The 17,645-nt window shown below is 35.7% G+C and overlaps 1 protein-coding gene across 1 annotated transcript; it reads right to left on the reverse strand.

Moving 5' to 3' along the window:
- Positions 1–325: 325 nt before the first annotated feature.
- Positions 326–17,348, reverse strand: ice1 (KIAA0947-like (H. sapiens)). Its single transcript, XM_081389243.1, has 22 exons — positions 17,174–17,348; positions 16,735–16,793; positions 13,999–14,034; positions 12,846–12,863; positions 12,314–12,425; positions 9,729–9,805; positions 9,598–9,635; positions 8,556–8,638; positions 8,332–8,408; positions 8,120–8,157; positions 7,221–7,303; positions 7,071–7,107; positions 6,934–6,984; positions 6,747–6,827; positions 6,204–6,637; positions 3,403–5,655; positions 3,136–3,304; positions 2,611–2,771; positions 2,144–2,334; positions 1,921–2,021; positions 1,091–1,189; positions 326–936 (listed from the first exon to the last, which is right to left on the reverse strand). The coding sequence occupies exons 1-22, from the start codon at positions 17,261–17,263 to the stop codon at positions 755–757; spliced, it is 4,470 nt and encodes a 1,489-aa protein (XP_081245369.1). The 5' UTR covers positions 17,264–17,348; the 3' UTR covers positions 326–754.
- Between the last annotated feature and the right edge of the window lie 297 nt (positions 17,349–17,645).

Raw genomic sequence — 17,645 nt, forward strand, 5'->3', positions numbered from 1 at the left:
AAGAAAAAATTGTGGTTCAGCCTCCACCATGAATTCAGAGTTTCCAGTGGAGAGATTCAAAGTAGCCAATATGATGGTGGCTTTAAAGAAATGTCTTGCAAAGATAGATAATTTCAAATGTATTGTTAAATCTGAGTGATAACCATAGCTTACTACTCCCGATATATTGCAGATAAAATTGTAAGTGAAGTCTGTGAAAGATCACATGGATGAATTTCTTTGTCCGTCACTAGATTTACCTTCAGTCTGTTAACCAAAGCATCCCCATACTGACTGAAATTTAAATAAAAGTTCTATTAGCTTTTTTTTTTTTTTTTTTTTTTTTATCAAAACCTGCCATTGAAAGTGATCAGAACTAAAATGGAAAAATTACATAAGGAACCACAGTCTCGAGTGTCTAAACAGATCAGGACAAAAGCAAATGTATCAAAAACATAACATTCCAAGCATAAAAGCATTTGCCACAATAAAACAAAAGAACCATACAATCTTTCAATTTCTGTATATTAATGCCGACAAAACAACAAAGTCAAAAACACATTTTCAAGTTAAATACAAATATTCTTTATGGTATAAACATAATATCTTTAATCTACATACATAATATACACAAATGTACAAGAATGGCATAATTTCTGTGTTTTTCTGTAACCAATGAGTAAACATTCTGTCAGGTCACAGAGCAAAACCAGAGCACAGTCACAGCTTGAGGGTTGTTAAAAAAAAAAAAAAAGAATGCACAAAACCATTTGTTTCAGGATTTAATCTGACGACAAAGGGAGCCAATCTGAGTGATGCAACTGGTCACCGCAGCGGGTACTGACTGTGTGGTTTCACTTCGCCATGATGCCAGGGCCTCCAGGGACTCTTTGGGGTTGCAGGGTGCCAGGTCGTAAATGGCATAGACAGCAGACAACTGCACCTCCTCAGGCACACCTACAATCATATAACAAATGGTTGGATTGAGGCGTTATAACCCTAAGGGTTATAGAACTTTAAAACATAAAAACTAAGGCAAGCCATTTTATTTTTTACTAAAATATCTTTAATTTGATATTACTGTTGTGCTTCATGAGTAGATGTGTAGTACCTTCTGTAATCCCATGTTTTCCAAAAAGGTTTATAGCTTTTGCAACGTTTTGGACTGATTTGCATAGCTTCTGCTTCATTCCTAACTGACCAAGTCGTCCTGGAGAAATGCAAGGAAAAAAAAAAAACACTGATTATAAAAAAAAAAAAAAAGAAAAAAAGAAAAAAACTTGGTAATAGAAATCTTTTAAAAGGCTGTGTTTTATATGATTTGTGAGACTTTATGCTATTGTTAATGCCATTTTGACTTGTAGTGCTGTTATAAAAAGCACCATCAAGCCCAAAACAAGTTAATGATACTAATCATTAAAAACCTATAAAGTAGAATAAAATATATTATTAATGAAATACAATTAAATATTTTATTTAATTATTCAACTAATTTCACTTTATTTTGATTGTCCCTTTAACACATTCTGTTGACTATAGGTAACAACTACATGTCTACTAACTCAGAGTGTTAGTAAAGTATTAATAGACTGGTAGGGTTAGAATAAGTTGACATGTAGTTGCAAAGTTACTTATAGTCAGTAGAATGTCTGTTGTGGCACCATCACAATAAAGAGTTAGCAGATATTAAGCAGTCTACTAATACTCTGAGAGTTAGTTGACATGTAGTTGCAAAGTTACTTAACTTTACATAAAGTTCAAAAGGGATCATCAAAATAAAGAGTTACCATAAACTTTACAGATTTAATCATTTTTAAATTTAATTTCATATTATAATATTAAAATAATAATAAAAAAAAAACAAAAAAAAACTTAATTACTAAATACTTATTAACTAAATACTTTCAGTATTAATCACTACATGTAAATAAAACAACTTACCGATCAATCGCAGAACAGCTGCTACAGAAACATCACGGACTGGGGATTGCTGAAGCCTTGACTGTGTCACCCAAGTGTTCATTACGGGCCATAGCTCTTTGCTGTTTAATTAAAAAAAAAAAAAAACATTATGAATATATTATCTATCCATTCTATATATTATTATTATTATTATTTATCATTTTAAACAATTTAACATTCTGTACTTGGTAAATAAATATACCCAATAACATAATCATGCGTCCACTTCCACTTCATGTGTGTACACAAGAGATCCAAGGTATATATATATTCCCAAGCAGTTGGGCAAAGGTCGTGACCATGACGATCATGCTTCTGGAATGTCAAAGCTTTGTCTTCTTGAAGTGCCTTCAAAGAGTTGCTGATCAATTCTTGGATGTCATCAGGAGGACTCTAAGAAATATTATGGACAACTGTTAAAATGCAAGTTAATTAAATTATTTAAACTGTGCGTTTTTATGCATTGAATTAAAAAAAAGGGTACAAAATTAAACTGTCGTGTGCACTCTTTATACATATGATGTCCAGAGGACAAATAGCAGAGTCAGGAAGGAAATGACAGAATCTATTGGCTTCGTAATAATAATTATTGGTAATGGAATAAAGCATGGTATTTGTTTGCGCCAGCCATCAGAGACTGCAAGCAAAAGCATGGACAATGAAGCATACCTTATCCCAGTGTAGATATTTAGTTAGGTAATCCAAAATTGCTTCTTCTGATTTAAGCTTGGCCACTGTATGAATGGCTTTGCACAAGGAAGTCTCATGGAAAAGCACATTTGGCCATGTTGTGACCATGAACAAAATTAGCTTGGAGGCATCAGGAAAATCTGTGAGTGAAGAATTGAATCAACAACTTAAAATAGGAGTCATGCCATGTCTCTGAAAGTCTACCTACATATTACTTAATACCAACATACAATACCAATAAATAATACCAATAAAGCAGGGATTCTCAGCTCTGGCCCTCAAGGTTCATTTTCCTGCAGTTTTGCTCCAACGCTTATCAAGGTTGTCAGGATTACAAAAAAAAAAAATATGGGAAGGTGAGTTAGTGATTTTCCTTGCTCTACAGGAAAATGGACCTCGAGGGCTAGAGTTGAGACCTCCTGACTAAAAAGGCTAAACAACTAAAACGATACATGTTTAATAAACATAACAGAGATATAATGGGAAAAGCTGTTGTAAACTCACCCTCTTTGAGAATGTTGTATGCAAAGGCATGGGCTTTCTGATAGTCCCCTATCTGGCGACATATCCCGGTGTAAACTCTACACAGAGCTTGTATATTTTCACAACTCAGAACGCTCCTCTCAGTCTTTAGTTTAGTCAATATGGCAGACATGAGTTTTTCTGCTGACAACTAAAGAATAAGAAAAAAATGCAGCTTTGAGGATATTAATGCACACATTTGCATTACCTTAAAAACCCTTCTGACTTGTGCCAAGCATAAACACGTACCTGATTTACACAGAACTCAGCAATTACAGCCTTTTCTTCATCAATCAAAATCGGCACCTGAGATATTCTCCCAAGGAACACATGGCTCTTAACAACAGGCAAAACATCAAAACAGGACATTCCAACTTTGGCCAGTGCGTCCGAGATTTTACAATCTTTGTCCATTGTGTTGTTGTCTGGCTTTTTCTCAATTACCTGCTGACTGCTTTGTATTTCTTGGTGAGATTGGATGGACTCCGTTTTAATAGCCGTTTGATGATCCTTTACTTGTTCTGCAGGAAAATCAACACCAGGAGGAGCAGGTGAACAATTATCAAGTCTGAGTCTTTTAGCACTCTTTGGCAAAAGCATGTTCACACCAGTCTTTTTTTGTTTCTGCTCTGTTTTGGTAAAAGCAGTAGATGAAGAACTGATTGTTTTATTTCCTGATATCTGATTAACAGACGGAGGGGAAGAACCATTCTCGTTGCCAGCTCGGTTCAAGTTAACATTCCCACGGAGTATGTTTAATGTGCGGGCTCGTGCAGAGAGGTCAGGATACATAGTATCCAGCATCTGCATGGAGTTTTCCTGAGAAGCGGTGGGAGGGGAGGAGGATAAGGCAGATGACGGGAGCCTTCCTGGGACCGGAACAGCATGTTTTGGAGTAGCTGATCCAAACTGAAGTGGTGAGGAGGGAACTCCACAAGACGGCGATGGAGTGGTCAAGCACGGAGACATTTTTGAGGCATCTGGAATAGCTGAATCAATAACAGGCATGGAAGGTATCGTCTTAGGAGACTTTGGTGCATCTGCTGGTAATCCAGAGGATATTGAAGTAGGCTTTAAAGGAGTGTTATGTTTTACAAACCTTGGAGGAGTAGCAGTAAGTGGCATAACCACTGGAGGTAGGGGTGGACCCATCTCTGTTCGAACCCTTCCAAGAGATAAACATGAGGTTGGTGTAATACGAGTTTGGGTGTGGAGACCTGGAGCAAGGGAAATATTGTCACCTTTTTCAAAGGTAGAATATTCTGCATCCAGAGTACCTTGGAATGGTGTGCTGGTATCCTCAAGACTATCTACTGCAGAATCTCCTGATGTTTCCTTGTGGTTATAAACATCACTGACTACATTTTTGACACCGGGGCTACAGGTATCAGTTGACGACTCCTCTGCCTGTTGAGATTCATTATTCATTAGCACTGATGTTTTTCCTGGGATCGCCGAATCATTTTCTTCAGTGTCCTTAGGGTTATTTTCTTGACTCAGTAACTTTTGAACATTTTGAACAGTTTTGTCAATTTCTGACTGCGTATTCCCAGGAACTTTATCCAACTCTTCTGAGGGGATTCTTCCTTCTGACCTTGTGTGAACACCCCTAACCTTTATCTTCAAACCAAAAAACCCTTCATCTTCTGATGATGATTCTTCAGCCTTTGAGGGTCTTAAAGGGCATGCACCTCCATTTACTCTTGTATTCAAACTTTTCTGATCTCCTGTAGGTGTTGAAACATTATCCTTAGTACTATCTTCAGATTGGTCAGCCTTGTTCTGAATGTCATGTGTTGATATATCTGCAACAGTCTTCATTTCTAGTGGTACACAACTATTTGATTCCTTATTGTCAATACCGTCAAACTTACTATAGTTCACATCAAGTGTTGAAACGCTCTTGACATTAGTTTCCAATGTCACTTTGGGCTGTACCTGAGAAGTTTTGCTTTCTGTAGAATCAATAGAATTGGTGTGCACTAGCTCAGATTTTATATCCTGCTGAGGATCTGAGTTTTCCAACAGATTTTTAAGATTATTAGTGATTTTTGTATCCTCCAATTTTGTTGTGTCATCATTTGGATTCATCAGCTGAAGTTTTACCACAGTTTGTGTGGTGTCACTTTCTACGGAACTTTCCACACTGTGTCCATTTTCTATACATGACTTTGCAGTTTGACTCAGAGTGTTGGCCTCACAGCCATTCGTTCCTTCAAACACATTCTCTACCTCCATGTGTTGGCTGTAAGACAAAGTGTTTTCAAGATCTAAATTTTCAACAGATACTGCTGATCTTGCTTGAGTGTTTGGGGACAAAAGTACAGAAGATTTGGCCACTTCTTTTAGCAATGACTTCTGATCCTCAACATCTAAAGGTTCCAATTGTGTGTTGTTTTGAAGAATATCTTTATGTAACCTTGACAGTGCTTCTGGTTTTCCAGTATCTGATTGATATTCCTGTTCAGTATCGGACATTGGTTGGTCGTCATTTACACTGACCTGAAAGAACAAATGAAAAATGTTACACTACATCTCTTCACCACAACTGGCCATTTAGGAACATTATTAGTTACATTTTTTACATGCCATTATTAAATGATTTAACTAATTGCCTTAGGAAACATAATTGTTGAATCTCCATGGATACCACTATATTTAAGATGACATGCAATGCTCCACACGTTTTTTGTCAGTATTTCAGTCAATTACAAAAGACTTGTATTGTGAATTTCTACAGCACAATTTCTGTAGGCTGAAATTAAATCTTGTGTAGGTGTCGGTTTGAAACTTCATATATATTTTCTTCGCAATGCACATTTGATGCTTTCTCAACATGTCTAAACTATAGAAAGGTTTAGAAGGAAATATTTGTTACAAGCAAAGTCACACATAGTTAATTTGAAGTAAAGTCAAATTCAAGACAGAAGTATATTAATATTCGCTAAAAGACCAAGACTCAAGTCCACATCTCTAAAAAGCACAGTAATGGCACTACAATTTAATCACTTGAGCATTATAATGTAATTGAAACATAAATGTTCACTCACCAGCTCTATTGAGGGGCTATGCACAGGTGATAAAGCTGTGGGTAAAGGCTTGAACCACTCTTTAATGTCCTGCAAATCAATACAGTAATCTCCATGTAAGAAATCTCCATCTGTCATTTCCTTTAGTGAAGGTCTATTGGCATCATCGGTCCAAGTGTTCACATGTTCAAGCACATCTGAACTTACTTTCCTCTTTCTACTTGGTGCACTGAACTGTTGGTCATTATTCTGCTTTTTCAGTTTTTGAGGTGATGATGTAGGCCTATTGATCGCTGGAGGTGATTTAGGTGTGGAGCGTTTTGAAGATTGCAATTTAGTTTCTGGACTGGGATTCCCTGGAGATGGATGAGAAATCGGTCTTCCTAAAGGACTGTTAAGCAGTGGTTGAGAAGGTATTCTTTTAAGTTGACTTTTCAAGGGTGCGGCCTCTTCCCCTGTAAAACAAATTTGCATTGTCTCTTCATCACAATTAAGCTTGGTGACTTGATAATGAATACATTTCAGCAAGGTAAAATTTTGCTTAATCAATGTAAGAATGATTACCAGCAATAAACAATTTTTCTTGTGTCTGGGATGAAGTTTCCACGCAATGCCAGAGCTCTTCCAGCAGCATTCTGACTTTGCCTGAAAAGGAAACATTATCAATTGCCATGCTATCCAGATGTTTTCTTTAAATATCTAAGCATTTAATTGAACAACGGAGAGTCTAACAGTTTTAAACAATGCATACCTTTGTCAATTAGTGGCTCTGCATCTGTTTGAGAAGACATACTCTTTTTTTCTAAGATAAAAAAAAATTGTTTAATGACTGAAAACGAATAATATACTAGGTGTAGGTACAAGGGTGTACTTATACATAACTCATACCTTTGTTGAACTCCTTCTCAAGTTTATTCAGTCTTTGCTGAAAACAGTAAAGAATTATTTATTTTTTTTATAATCAGAATGAATGATTACGGGTTGCCTTTTTCTTTACATTTCACCAGAGCATATAAATTATTACAGCAAAATTTGAACCTGTGTTGTGTACAGCACTTCTTCAAGTCTTCTCTTCTCATTGTTTAGAACACCAATTTCATTGTCCTGTTGAAATTTTGATTCTGTGTACAAATAAACACAGTAAGACTTTAATTTAGCTTTTATCTCCAATCTATATAGTGCACAAAACCATTTGCTGGAACAAAAGGTAAGGATTACAAAAGGATTACAAAAAAATCCAATATATGTTTTAATGTGCTGTGATAGTCCATATTCAGATAAGTTAAACAAATCTAAAGCAGAATTAAAATGTCATTCATGCATGCAGTCTAATATGTATATACTAGGGCTGACTTCTAATAGTCGAGGATTCGACGATTCGATTCGGAGAGGTCTGATTCGACTATGAACCTCATAGTCGAATACATGGGCGTCAGTTTGGTTTGAAATGTGCTGGGGACAGAGACGCATTCGCATTTTCAGAAGGGCTGGGTACCATTTTTATTTTATTTTTTCGCTTTCGCGCAGGTCATGTTTTGAAAGACGATGTCCTGTAGCTTACTAATGTAAATAAATAAAAATGTATTCAAAAACCTGCTTCACGTTTTCAGCAGGGCTGCGGAGCGGCTGTGAGTTGACTCCACACGGTTCTCATGTGCGTTAAAAAGCTTTACGTGGTTTAATGTACCTAAACAATGATTACCAAATTCCCCTCTCATGTTGCTCCTCATAACCACTTAAAATGGTATATATGTGTTTTTTAGCTCTTTTGTTTGAAATGGAAAAAATCTAGCTGCTATCTAAAAAAAAAAAAGAAAAAAAAAAGGTTCGACTATCAGTCGACTACGGCAAAATCTAACGAATCAGATTCGACTATGAAAATCCTTAGTTGAAAACAGCCCTAGTTATACAATATATATAAGATCACTAACACAGACCTTTCAGCACCAAAAGCTCATTCTCAAGGTTTCCTTTCCTGAAAGGAGAAAAAATAAATTAAAACAAACAAAAAAATTATTCTGAAGATCAATGTCCAATTCAACACTAACAAATATCAACAACACATTTAAGAAAAAAAAAGGACAAGCATTTGTCATTGTGATTTGTGAACAATTACAAATATGTCTAAAGCCGACCCGGCTGGACTTACATAATTAGTGTCTTGGCATTCTCCAACTTGAGATTCTCATGTTCCTCAGTGGTCTGAACATATTTTCTGAGAGAATCCTTGAAATAAAGAAACCCCAAAAATGTGTATTTGTAAGCCAGTATTCCACTTGAACACCATCGATAATAATCTTTAAAAAAAAATGCACAGCTTTTGTTTGGACTGACCAATCTATAAATCACAGTGGTAACTTCAAATAACCTAACCTGAGTTTCCTGCAGATCCTCCTTTAGTGATTTCATTTCTGTTTTGAGCTTCTCATTCTCCAGGTTTTGCTTTTGCACGGTGTCTGTGAAAATGGCACAATTAAATGTTTATGGGCAACATAAACATGATCCAGGAATTCAGTGAGTGAACACATCACAGAAAAGACAGTTTCAGTTTTGATTAGGGATGCACCAGGCCCCATACTGTGCTCATGTACTAGTACTATAAAAATGCTCTGATACCAACAACAGATACCACACAGCATGTATACAGTGTTTGTGTCCAGACTGAAAAACACTGGCAACAGAGAGTATAAAGGGGATAAAAGAGGAGGCTGTCTATGAAGTAAATGTATCTAATTAGTGAAATATTAAACAAAATACAGTAAAGCCTATATAGCTGTGGTGCGTGAGCTGGTAAGTGAAAAGCGAGCAGAGGCACAGACGCGAAAGCTTGTCAAGCGCATCCCTTTTTCACAGACATCATTGGAAAGTTTGTAGTTCGGTCGGATATGTAAATGGCAAAGAAAGTAAAACGAGATTGCTGATTGTTCACTTAGCACACACGCATCATTTGGATTCAAACTAAATCCTATATGCAAGTAAAACATGAACTGTTATGTGATTTATGGATAACGAGCGGTTCGTCATTTCATTTATAAGGCTAGTAGTTTTTGCTGTAGTATCAAAATTGGAATAGAGAATTAATGTGAAAAGTTACAGAAGCTCATACAATACCTTTTAACATGCTTATCGGGAAAATAACTGAAGGAAATATATATTTACTAAACAAATTAAGCAAAATAATATGATTAATATTTTTTTGGTTTCTCTACCCAATGCATTAAAAAATTACAAATGCAGTGAAAATACAGGCATCGGTATCAGCAAAGTACCAAAAATGAAAGCATCAGTATCTGACTCGTTTTGGAAAAAGTGGTAGTGGTATTTGATCATCTGTTTTTTGATTAATATAATCAGCACTCTTGACATATAGGCCCTGTTCTAATCTTATCCTTAAAATAATTTGTGATGCATGTACCCTCTGCTTGTCTTAAGGATTCTTCAGCTTTTTCTTTCCTGGGAATAGAGAAAGATAAATACAGTGAGTAGAAGACATCATGACAAGCAGAACTAATCAACAGTGAATACTACAGTAGAGAGTGGTCTTACAGAGAAAGTGTCTGAACACTTTCAGCTCTCAGTCTGTCGACATCTTCACATCTCTGCTGATACAATTTCAATTCAGCCTGTTGTATAAAAAAGCAAAAAGAAAAGAGAAATTAGCATGCACATATTTCAAGTCCAGTTAAAATTAGCTTAACTAACTTCACGATGAATGACCATTCTAACTTAGATATTAGAACAGTCTTTGTATTGAATTGGTAGTAAAGATAGTCAACTTAAAGACCCTGATATATTTCAATCAAAAGTAATTAAAGAACAAACTAGCATGACACATTTTTTTAACAATATAGGCAAAAAAATAAAAACTTTTGGAGTTTGTTCCAGGAAACAACTTGCAAAACCAAACTTTCCAAAAAAGTTGTCTGGTAAACACCTTCAAACTACCGTGGTGATTAGTATATGTGCTCTGATGTGGAATTCTTTTCCGGTTCAGTTTTTTTTTTTTTTGTTCAATCCATCAATATCAGACGCAAGTAGAAACAAACAAACACACTGGAAAGCTGCTGCAAATCTTGTGCAAAAACATCCACATTGCTACGATCAGATGCTTTCTTAACTGCTCTTTTCTCACCACTGTGTTTATTTTGTTATTTAGAGGAAAGGGTGCAGCACATATTTACATATTTATCTAAATGCTGCTTTCAACAGCTTGGGATGATTTGGAATGTTCACCAACAGTATACAAGCTGCAAAACTATTTTTCAGACTTCTTAATCCTAAGCAAAGAACAAAAAAAAACTTCATAAGTATATCTGGGCTTTAATTCAATACAAAAAGTGTAGTTTTTCGATCTCTTACATGAGTAAATGCTAGGGATGTGCAAGACTAGTCGATTAAACCAGTGTTTCTAAACTTGTGGGTCGCGACCTACTTGGTGTGCAGTCAAAGAAACAACATCAACAACAAAAAAACATAATTGTAAAAGTTTTTTCTGATGGGAGACTTATTTTTGAAAGATGTGCGTGTGTTGCCACTTCTGTCAGAGTGCCTGAGAAAAACGCGTAGTCCCGATTCAGTATCTGCAGTCAGATGAGATGTTGTCAGGCTATATTTCCATCTCATTATTCTATCATTATTTTAAAAATATATATTTTGAGAAAAATAAAGTCTCTCACCTCAGTAAAACGAACTTTCCTGTCGTGTCAGACGTTATACTGTGCTCGTAGCGCACACTCTTCAATTGCAAGCGCAAATGCGGTGGCGCGTACTGTATATCACTTCACTTAAGTGCAAAAGAAACTACGAGCATGCAACGTCATAGTTATGTAGTCAAATAGTAAGTCATGAAATAAAAGTAAAGTACCAATAAATCACATTACTGGTACGTCATGTGTTAGCTGGGAAGTATTGCATGCAGGTATGATGTTAATTCAATTCAGGAGCAGTTTTCATGTTTCATTAAAAGTTTGTGTTAATATTGTGTATTCACCATGGTAACTGTTGTTTACATAACCCCAAAACCCCATGTTATTATTATCTTGTGTTATTTTGTATATTTTTTCATTTTCTTCAAGCTTTTTTCAAGGTATATTTAAGGTGTACTACAGTACATGATTCCATTCAGGATTACTAAACAGCAATTATAGCAGAGAATTTACATTACACAGCAATTAAGACTTACTAAACCCGACCGATAAAAACATTATCCTGAATGTGTTTGGAAACAATGTGAATGTACTGAAATATATAAATGCAATGTGCGATCAGTGTGTCAAGAGCACACACACACGGTGTGTTTGCGCATCAATACGGACTCGCGCGTGTTTACTGTACGATTCTTGTACGTCACAGTAATCGTCTTTACCTTGATTGCAATCCTCATCCATCAAAACTTTACTAGCGAGACGCTGGTTTGCTTTATCCAGCCGAGAAATGTAGTTTGCATATCATCTGGCCATAGAGTGATGGGATGTTTTGATGTTCCGTTCAGTCAGTATTTCAACACCGCGATGCGTGAGGGCTAGCGGTCTTCAGAAACAATGACAGAATATGACACAGCTTGTGTTTTAAAGTGAAACACACACTGGAATGAATAAGTCACTGATAACACTACGCGAGTCTCTATTCTCTCAGCCATCTCTGATGTAATTAGCCTGGTTTTCTTTACATTAGCACTGTTTTGGACTGATTGGACTGAACATTTTCTAGTTTAGCAGCTTAAAATGATCTGATTGCAAAAATCGGGTCAAAGGGTTAAAATAGAAATTTACATCTACCAGGGTCAGAGGTATTGTAGATGCTCAGTGTTATAAACTCCCAACTTCTAAGATCATCTAACTGTGTGACGTAAATTACGTTAATGACGCCTATTTCACGTGCTTCAGTAATTTATAAATGCGTTATTTATGTTAAATTATTTTAATGCGTTAAGGATTTAGAATTAATTGCATGCGCTAACGCATTTATGTTGACAGCCCTAGTTTATATTAATACGTAACTTTTTTAATAAAAGTGGGAGTTTTTAATCTGTATTGAAATTGGCAATGAGAATCAGGGAAATTCATTGCAATTGGTAGCGATTACTGAAATTATGATGTGATGGTTAGACATTCGGGGGTTTTAACACAAACCTTAATTTTCTCCAGCTCTGTCTTCATCTGTTCATACTCCACTGTTTGCTTCTCTAAGGGCTCAAGCTTCAGTAGCACCTCATCCAGCTGTCTGTGCAGTTTGCTGCTCTCTCTGTGTAAAACACATCACCATGCTTCAAAGGCATTCTTCAAATACACATTTAGTCAACGTACTTCAATCATAATCGACAATTTTTTTGCTATTGTGCACATTATCAAACTTCTAAAACTTTAGTCTACTGCACAACAAATTACTTTGTAAATGTACTTGTACAGCAGCATCTTGGCTTTGCATTACTTTAGTTTCAACATGACAAGGAAAATGTCTTTGCAATAATTAGGGGTATGCCAGTTGAGAAATCAGTGCACATGCATGGCATATTTTCTGGTGTATCTATTCTTCTAGTTACAGCCTGGTAAATGTGTACTGTAAATCACTTTGATAAACAGCAGTTGCTTAAAACATAAATGTAAATGTAAAAATAAATCTGTTACACATATAACTGTAGTGAAAAAGAAAATAAGGTCTTACCTCTGTGATTTCTGAAGCTGTGACTTTTTGTCAAGGAAAACAAAGATGGATTCAGAGAACAATGTTAATTTTTAAAGTTTTGGGTTCACTGTTCTCCAGACCAGTGTAGGTGAGCAGTACGGAGTGGGTAGTAGAGTGCAATTGTGCCTGGGGCAATGAGCACATTTTCACTTTAGAGTATCTGTGATTTGTATCACGACAGATTTCGACGTTTCTCTCACCAGCAATCATGGAATAGGAAATGGAAACCCCATATTGGAGGTTAAGCAGAATAATAAATTAAGTGATATTTTAAAGGAACTAGGAAAGGATATTTTTCATTGCTCTAGTTAAATACAAATGCTTGGTAAATTGCAAAGTTGAACACTTCGTTTTTGTTTGAATTAACTGGCCAAAATGTTTCTAAAATGTAATGTACTTGATTATCAGAAATTATAAATGTTTCAAAGAATAAAAATGAAAAGTAACAATTCTGTTGAATGTTAAATATTATATAAGAGAAAACAGGATCAAAATACCTTAATTGTTCCACAGTGGAAATTTTATTTTTAACGCTTTCTTTTTTCTTTTTTTTTATTGAGTTCCAAAAAAAATTATGAAACCAAACTAACTTTCTTTTTTTTTCTTTTTTTTTTTTACTTTCTTTTGTTGTAAAAATGAGGGCAAGGTGTATTTCACACATACCACCTCTGTGCCGGGTGTGCCAGCGGTGTAATAGACAGTATAGAAAACAAAATTCTCAGTGCCACTGAAAATTACTACAAAATTGAAATGCAATCACATTTACATCCTTAACTTGTTTTGTTTTAACCAGCCACCATTTGGAAAGGATGCTGCATAATACAACGTAAAAATGCCATTTGTGCTTAGATTGAACCAATCAAAAACATTGTTTCTAATTCAGTATTAACTTTGTTTCTTAAACTGTACATAAATAATATTGCACTCAACCTGCAAGCATGGCTGTGATTACCTGAGGCTTAATGTGGCCAGGCTGATATTCAATACAGCAGCCCTCCTGCTCATGTGATGTTGCACAATACAGGTACCCAACAACTAACATAAAATCTACAATAAAATGGATCAGTAAATCAACAGACAGCATGACAAAAGCAAGAACAATGTTATCGTCTACATAGCTTTGAAAAGGATATCATCACACTTCTCTTTGTATTCACTCAAGAGACGGCTGAAATAAAAAATGTGAAAGTTATTAGAAGATAATAATGTTAGTTTTATTTGACAAAGCAGTTAAAACTGAAATGCCAGCAAGTAACATGTTCATCTTTGCCATTAAGCATGAATCTGATTATTACAGTTTACTATTTTACAGTTTATTATTATTACAGTACTAACAACAACAACAACAACAACAACAACAACAACAACAAAAAAAGTAAATATATTTCTTTAAACATTCTAGTTGGAACGCCCTAAACCTAAATATTGAACTTTTGCAACTCAATTGCAATGACTAAAGTTTGAACCATTTAACAAACGTTATATTCAAACTATATATTTTATTTATTTACTGTAAAATGTATATATAATAAAGTGAAAGTGACATGTGAAGGCCAAGTATGGCAACCCATACTCAGAATTTGTCCTCTGCATTTAACCCATCCAAGTTAGTGCACAAACATTAGGAGTATTCACCTTATTCCGCCCCGCCCACTTTTACTTCTGTCCAGTACTTCCGTTGTAAACCAACTTCCGGTTTAGCGGACCCTCATTCAATTTTGAGGAGAACTGCAGAGAAGTCTCACTGATAAAATGTCACATAAGATAAGCTAATTTGTGCCAAATGTGCTATGTACGTGTGTACCAACAGCACAGCAATGCACTGTTTCTCGGGGTAATTTTTAAACGACTTTAAGGTGTTTAATATGACCCGTCTGCCTGTCTGATCGCAGCCCGGCCGATGTGTAGTGTTTAGCCTACATTAGCCACAAACATCTAATGTTGTAATGGTCTCACTACAGGACACATACACATGCTATACCTTGTTTGAAAGCTATGGTCCTCTAGAATTCAGTCGCTGGATTTATTTTGCAGCCATTACTTGTGTTAGAGATCAAACCATAAGAAATTGCAGCTAGCAGTTAGCTAAGCTAACGTTACCCTCTTGTTCATCTAGTTGAGGCTCTACTTTCTTTCTATACCAGTTTGGTATAGACACTATACCAGGCTATTTTTTTCTCATCTGTTGGCTATACACTGCAAATGTATCTGGTGATTAAGCAAACAAACTGTGGTGTAATAATGTTTCAAACTTTACATGTAGTAGTGTTTGTGCACATCTTCATAACTAAGTAATAGCTATTAGAAAGACACAGCTATTAAATAATTTGATTGTGGCATTGTTTCAAAAGCTTCAAGTGAAATGTACTTTAGTACGTTGCAGCAGTTGTTAATAACCATAGGCCAACGCATTTGGCTATAATATTATAGTCTATATCTACTTATATCAAGACAGATAACAGATTGGACCAGGGCAAACAAAGCGCTAAGTAGCTAAACCAGGAAGTGAGATTACGCGGATGGTGCCACCCAGTGCTACTTACGGAATAAGGTGAATAGGGAATAGTGAACACACACACTGCAAACCGTGACACAATGTTGTGTTTAAAATTTGTGAATCTTCAGAAGTATCATGTGTTGTCGGGCAAACGATAGTTGTGAACTTCGGAATCCAAACAATAAATGGTTCCTGTGATGAACCCCATTCATTTCAGTATCTTCCAAACACATCTGCTGGCAAGTTGATGAAAATACTGTGTTTTTTACATTTTATGCTTTAGCTGACCTCTCATGAGTCAATCATTTTTATTTTGCCAGTTTTTGTTTGATGTTTATCGTTATACAAACTCAAATCAAGAAAAGTTGGGACATTTTGTAAAATGCAATAAAATCAATAACCTGTGATTTGTTGATTCTCTTTCAACTTTATTTAACTGGCAAAAGTACAAAGAAAATATTTGGTTTTCACTGAACAATTTTATATATTTTGTAAATACAAACATTTTGAATTTGGTTGCTGCTACACACACTAAAAAAGTTGGGACAGAAGCTAAATACAAGTGAAAAGCTTATAGAATTTTTTGAAACAGTCAACAATAAGTGAATTGGAAAGAGGTGAGGATATTGTGATTGAGTGTTAAAGGAGCATCTCAGTCTTTGCTAGCAAAGATGGGTCATGGCTCATCACTTTGTGCCAAATATCATGAGAGAATTTACAGATAATATTACATGTACTACACATTACACGTATTAGTAATAGTAATATTACTATTATCACACCTCTTTTAAAACATCCCTTAGTCTTACCATACAGTATAGTAGTCCACGTAGTAATCAGTGCACATTATGCTTTGATATTTACCAAAATTGCCTGCTATCTGTCCCACTGCAACCCATTTAAACATGATGACAGCTTGGGTTTGTCTGGAACTATTGAGGTCTACATGAACCACGTGACCGCGTGGCGGCGAGATCACAGAAGAGTGTCGCAATTCTCTTTTTTTCAACGGCTCTGCCAATGACTTGTTCAACTGACAGAATGATCAACGTTCAAATGTAACCGACAGTAGTGGTGTCACTGTAATACTTGCATAGTAATTCAGTAATTGGTTTGCTTTCTTGCATTTATTTGCATATTAAATTGTGAATATCCCATTTTTCATTAGCAGAAAACAATACGCTGAGTGTCATGACAACAGAGCGTTGTCAGAGCAGTGGTGCAGAAGAACCAAAGTCAGACATAAACTTACCTAAACATTTTAATACTATTCTTTTGCTTCCTTACATGTATTGGACTAAATGTATGAGTAAGGTATTCTTGAATTGATAGAATATAGTTAAAAACAATAGTAATAAATAAAGCACTCACTCCGTGTCGACGATCTTTTGCTTGAGAGTTAACAAAGCAGCCACATATTCATCTAAGTTCTGAAAATGTAAACATAGTATTAGCTTTACTTGTAATCAACAGCCAAAACCATGAAAAGTAAATTCATCAAACTAAAAGAATGACACTGGTAACGTTACCTGCATTAAACACCAAATAAACAAACTAATAAGAAAGCATAAACAGTTGCGTGCCACTAACTGGAAATCACATTTATAGGATGTGACTGTAAAATTAAAACTGACAGGTGTAACGTTAATATAAACAACATATATAGCATATTCATCCACTCAATCGTGTTTAACAACCAAATATTTTTTAAATTATTATATTGCGTTATTAATTCTCGTGGCATGGCCAAATTGGCCATAATAACTAACGTTACTGGACAGTGTGTTAGTTTGAGGAATAAACTTCTCACCTGATTTAAAACAGTGCAGTTTTGACAGGCGCCAGGAGTTGCTTCAGAGGCGATTCCTCCGGCTTTAGACTGGTTCTCCCCCGGCATCATGGTAAAGATTCAATAATATAAGCGGAATCGTATTCGTCCCTTCAAATATATAAAAACGTGCAACCAAAACAAGCCCCTCAGATCATTGCGCACGCAAACGTTCCGCAGCACGTTGACTGAGGACCCCAGGGGAAGGGCCCCAGCTGCCCGCTGTAGACGCCTGATTAAAAAGTGATATGGTTTCATAAAAGTTTAAATTATTGTACGGTGGTATTTCAAACAAAGTTCATCACTTTATAAAGTAAAACGTAATTTACAGTGTGAACGTGCACTAACAATCCGAAATATCCGGAACTACCCATGTTTAAGAACGAATTTATGAAAAACAAGGACAAAAAAGGGCGATCTTTAGTTGTGCCTGAGACTTTTCTCAGCGATGGTC

This window comes from Scardinius erythrophthalmus, assembly GCF_964197995.2.
Source record: "Scardinius erythrophthalmus genome assembly, chromosome: 16".
In the NCBI taxonomy this organism is placed as follows: domain Eukaryota; kingdom Metazoa; phylum Chordata; class Actinopteri; order Cypriniformes; family Leuciscidae; genus Scardinius; species Scardinius erythrophthalmus.